The following is a 5,615-nucleotide window of genomic DNA, read 5'->3' on the forward strand; positions in this document are numbered from 1 at the left end:
ATGAAAAATTATGCATTCAACCATGGAATGAATATATGCATGAAACCATTTATCAATATTGCTTGGGAACGAACATTCATGAAAGATACTCATCTTAATATCTTCACCAATTTTGTAAGTGAACTATTTATTTCATTAACTTTGTTTATAAAAATGTGATTTTCAAAGGTTATTTATGTTAAATTGTAGTAAGAAAATACTTCATTTGACTTGTGTGTTAGTAAAAATTTGAATTTCCACATCATCATGATGACTTGAGTTGTAGAAGTGACATGGTCAAGTCACTTAGTGAAGTCAACCAATTCAAGTTTGTGGGCAAGAAGTAGAGTTGTGCATGGGTTGATTGTTAAGATCTAGCAATCCAGTGGAGTTATAGTTAGTGAAACTAAGTTATTTGAGCTCTATTCATGAAAAGGTTTAGTAGGAGTTCGGTTGAGTAGTTGTAACTGTTGTTAACTCAGTGATTTCTCAGTTAACTAGTCAATTTACTAAAAGTATCCCTAGTCATGCATGAAATTCGAATTGCTTAGTTGAATGGAGGAAAAATGAATCAATATAATCATTATTATATACTAGGTGAGACTTTTCTTTTGGGAATTGCACAAGAAAGTAGGAGTTTTTCCTATTCTTTAGGAGCTAATTTCCTCAATAATTGTGCAAAGAAATAGGAGTAGGAGGCCTATATTTCGCGAAGTATTTGCTAGAGCAGACTCAGGAGAAGGAGATCAATATTGCAGTGTAGGTTGAGCTTCAGGGATTTAAGCTATCATTGTAATAGATCAAATTCCCATTTGATATAATGCAAACAGATTAAACTATCATTGTAATGGATCAAATTCCCATTTGATATATAATGCAAACAGATTAGGGGTTTTTCCCAGTTGGGTTCCCCAAGAAAAACACTTTGTTCATTGTGATAAAATGATTGCATGTGTTTCTATTGTATGTTTCCTCTTCCACATATTGAATAGAGGAAATTTGTGTGTATTGTTTTCACTCTAAATTCATTAGCAACTATGAATTTTGAGTTATTTCTACATAGTATCAGAGCTATTGAAAACTACATAGAAACCAGGTTCTTGATCAATCTCTCAAGAAATTCCTAAAGCAAGAGTTTTCTCAGATATAAGAGTAATATCCATCAATAAATTAAAGTTTGAATGTGCATTAAAGGGCAAATAAATTTTTGGTACCTAGAAAGATGGGATGAGATGAAAATTGTACCGAATGAAAATGGAATATTGAAATACACACAAACCAATATTACAAAACCACCATCATCGAATGCACAACAGTGGAAGAAAGACACAACAAAAGCCAAAAGGAAATTTTTTTTTTTTTTAAAACAAATCGCAGATATCAAAGGAAATGGTTCTTGAGAACTCCGTTGAAGGTTCTCATTACGACTGGCCAATGACTTGAAATCTCTGTGCGCACTCCCCTTGCTGCCATATTCCTTCTCAACGTCTAAATTTTTTGGCCGTCGATATACATTTTCAACGAAAACACAATCACGTCATTCACACGATTAAACGTTTTTAACGTGTTCCCTGAACCAAAACACACGGTACCCATTTTCTTTATCAACGTTTTTAACGTGTTTCCTGAACCAAAACACACGGTACCCGTTTTCTTTATCTTTATTTTTTTTTAAATTTGAGTTTTTAAAACTGGGAGGAATCCTCGACAAATTGCACGCCAATAAAGTGACAACAAATGAATGTGAAACGAGGCTGTGACTACAATACGGAAGATTCACAAGCAATTCCTCCGAGCCATTCGGAGATCTATTTAAGCCCCCCATTGTTCTCCTTCAATTCCCCCTTCATTTCATTAACATTGTTAGCTTGTTTATGCCCCTCTGTATTACATTTTTATTCGGCGAGTCCCTGTTTCTTTCTTTCAACATACATTGCCTCCTTCCCTATTGCATTCGCTCTTCTTCCCATATTCAGCACATCTGGTATTCTTTACAGCCAATCTTCTTTGATTCTTCTGAAATTATCGGAGTTTCACAATTGGAACATAATTTTCTTGTTTGCATATACTTCAGTGTATCGGGATGATAATTTTTGGGTATATGTGTTGCAGAGTCATCCATAATGGTGCTGGCTCAGAATCGACTCGTGACAGAGCAGGGCCCTCGATATGAGTGCCTCCTGTTTGGTGAGCATCACACTTTTTTCTTTCTTTTTTAAGTTCTTTCTTTTTCAATGGTATTAAGCTAAAGCTGTATGTATTCCGTTTCTGATTCCAATCTGCTGTTGTAGATCTGGATGACACATTATATCCTTTAAGCTCCGGATTAGCTGCAGCATGCACCAACAACATCAGAGGTAATCTTGTAGCTAATCTGCCCGTCAAGAATTATGTAATTTAAGTGTTCTTTTTAAGGAAATATTATTCTTTAGATTTTAATCTAAACCAGAGTCTGAAATGCAAACCGGAAATCTTGGAGTTGCATATTTAGATTGCTACTATTTAATTCCTTGGAATTTACATGAGCTTGTTATATGCATCTCCAACTTTGCAACTTGAAGGTGATCAGACCCAGATGGACTGTGGGCTTAGTGTTCATATTCAATACACCCAATTTACTGTCTATATCTAACGCGCTGTTGCGCACACAGTTGGATCATCCCACCCCTACTAGGGTTGTAGATGCAATATAGACTTCTCTTAAGCCATTGAGGGAACTTTTGAGTTTGAATTGTGTGTGCGATCTGGTTGTTGTATGACAGATTATGTGAATCAAAAACTGGGAGTTGAAAAGAGCGGTGTCCCTGACTTGAGCAGAGAACTGTATAAAACTTATGGGACAACCATGGCTGGACTCAGGGTAAGCATTCAATCCTTATTGTTTCATATAATTCAACAAGGTATTTCAACTTCTAAGGTTAAAATGACTGATTTTTAGCATTGGGAGCCTTCGGTAGCTGATTACTCAGGAATTCTGCAACCCCCTTATGTGTCATTGGTTAGCAAGTAGCTTAAGAGTGGGGTTATGAGCTGCTTTCAATCAGAACCTGCTTCCTGGAATGACTGCAGAACATCTGAGACATACTATCCATAATTAATCCATGGTTTTCTATGATTTTACTGGCCACTACTCTGCCAAGATATCTTTTGCAAATTCGTGAGACTGAAACCCTGTTTCTCATCTGTGGTCTTTAAGCCTCGAGGAACTCTCTTCTAGCCCCAGTAATGATGATATATGAATGCAAATTTAAGGTGTTCTAGATGTCTTTATTTAACAACTACTACCCATATCAATTTCTAAAATATGGAATTATGATCAACGTCATGGCTAGGAATTGCAATTGAATTGCGATCCTTTTTCTCGACTTTCATGTTCTTGAATTCATTGTATATTTTTGACAATATTCTTTGTTCTACGCAGGCAGTGGGCTATGAATTTGACTATGACGATTACCACAGGTATCTAAGAAATCTTGTATCTTCTGGTTGCTAAATTTACAGCTATCTAAAGTTTCAACTTTCAACAAAATCAGAGAAAATGCCAGTGACTTGACTTTCTTTATTTAGACTGTTTGGAATACCGTTGATTGCTTTTGGCCTTAAACGCTATCCTGCTTCACTCACTGGAAACAAATATTTCTTATACAGTTTTGTTCACGGAAGATTGCCATATGAGAATCTTAAACCAGATCCTGTGCTGAAGAACTTGTTATTAAGCATGCCTCAGAGGAAAATTGTAAGATCATATGGATCCCTTCAAATTCTTTTTACAATGATATTAAATGAAGTCCTAAGTTTTGTTTGGAAACTTATTAGCGTGCTTGTTAACCGCTTGTAACTTTGTTTTGCAAAAACAGATATTTACAAACAGTGACAATGTTCATGCTGCAAAGGCCCTTAACAGGCTGGGATTGGAAGATTGCTTTGAAGGCATAATATGCTTTGAGACACTTAATCCTCCTTCAAAAATTACTGAAAGCAATAATGAATGGAATATGCCCGCTAATAACTCTACAATCCCGAAGACACCCATAATTTGCAAGCCCTCAAAAGATGCCATGGAGCAGGCTCTTCGCGTTGCAAACGCTGATCCACAAAGAACGGTATGGTACTAAAGATTTTGATGGCCATTTTCCTTCAGCTATCCATTTTTTCACGAAAATGAATTATATGATACATTATCTATGAGTATAGATCTGCATTAAGATTGACTCATCAAGGTACCGTAGAAAGTTTATACCAAATCGCCCTTAGTAAACAAACAAGGATAGCTAACATCTCTGCTTTGGCCCCAGTGTGAGGGTACAGGGATATCCTATATCTATACGTTTTCTAAAAATGGCCATTCTTGCTGAAATCTCCCAGGGTGAATGACCTAGTTGTCTTTTGAGAAGTTATGTTGCAGTGGTATTTTCACAAGAAAAAGATGCATGTTGCTCTGATCCTGTCCCACACACTGCACAGTTATCCACTTGTCTCTGAAAACAGTCCTTTTTCAACGAGGAGGATCGACAAAGAGAATATTGTATTGAGTCCCAAAACATAAATCTGAAGGTGTGTGACAGAGATGTTTAAACAAGAAAGAGATGTTTGTTAGTCTGATCACTTCCCAGATACTGCTCAATTATACATCTGTTCCCGAACATCCCCTTTTCAGTGGAGAGGAGCTACAAAGGGACTGTTGTACGCAATTGTAATCTAGACTCAAACCAATCTGGCAACCGGCAATTCGACATCATCAATTTTTATTTACCTTATGCATGTCATTTCAACAACATCTATTGTAAGAGTTTCTATTTAATCTATTATGTTTCCGTGCAGATTTTCTTTGATGACAGTCCCAGGAATATAGCTGCAGGAAAGCGTGCAGGCCTCCATACCGTATTGGTAAAGACCATATAATTGTAAATGGGATATAATGCTTTTGTAAAAATGCATAATTGGTTGAATCTTCATCTAATTTTAATCTTGGCTTTCACCGTCAACAGGTAGGCACTTCGTTCCGAACAGAGGGAGCAGATTTTGCCCTTGAAAGTATTCACAACATTAGAGAAGCTCTGCCCGATATTTGGGAAGAAGCAGATGCAGAGAGCACCAAAAATGTTGCGCACTCAAGAGGAGCAGGGGCAACTATTGAAACTGTTGTCACTGCATAATCCATTGTCTGACTGAATGAGGGAATAGAGTAGACTATCCCCATTGGAGTGTGACTCTGGTTAGAGGAAACTCCTGTTCTCTGTAATCTTGAGTTTTGCCTCTCGACAAAGGAAACTCCTGTAGTCTCTAACCTTGTTGAAATGTGTATCTGATCTGAAGAATCCCATTACTGGATGCAATAATATTAATTCCAGACAGATTGATCAATAGATGAAATCCATGTTTATTTGGAACAATAAATCTTCCTTCAAGATTAGATGAGATGCTTTTTTAATGTATCCCTTTTGCTTTTCCTTTGTGGTTTTCCTCTGTGAGAGAGTTCTGTTTTAAAATTATTTGGACTCTGGTACAGAGTGAAACCAGATATTATTTTTGTGCAGTAATTTGATTACTAAATCTACGAATTTGATTATTAAATTTAAGAATGCATATAAATTGTATCTCTCGTTTTGAACTTATAATTTTCTAATTTTTAAACT

The 5,615-nt window shown here is 36.3% G+C and overlaps 1 protein-coding gene across 1 annotated transcript; it reads left to right on the plus strand.

Annotated features, from left to right (window-relative positions):
• Positions 1–1,750: 1,750 nt before the first annotated feature.
• LOC149150917 (uncharacterized protein C24B11.05-like) lies at positions 1,751–5,392 on the plus strand. Its single transcript, XM_089437814.1, has 9 exons — positions 1,751–1,963; positions 2,092–2,166; positions 2,271–2,336; positions 2,742–2,839; positions 3,401–3,438; positions 3,628–3,715; positions 3,837–4,082; positions 4,801–4,866; positions 4,968–5,392. The coding sequence occupies exons 2-9, from the start codon at positions 2,103–2,105 to the stop codon at positions 5,133–5,135; spliced, it is 834 nt and encodes a 277-aa protein (XP_089293940.1). The 5' UTR covers positions 1,751–1,963; positions 2,092–2,102; the 3' UTR covers positions 5,136–5,392.
• The last annotated feature ends 223 nt before the right edge of the window (positions 5,393–5,615 follow it).

Source organism: Pinus tabuliformis, chromosome 9, assembly GCF_031772625.1.
Source record: "Pinus tabuliformis cultivar Carrire ecotype Pingquan chromosome 9, CPIR1, whole genome shotgun sequence".
NCBI classification, from domain to species: Eukaryota; Viridiplantae; Streptophyta; class Pinopsida; order Pinales; family Pinaceae; genus Pinus; species Pinus tabuliformis.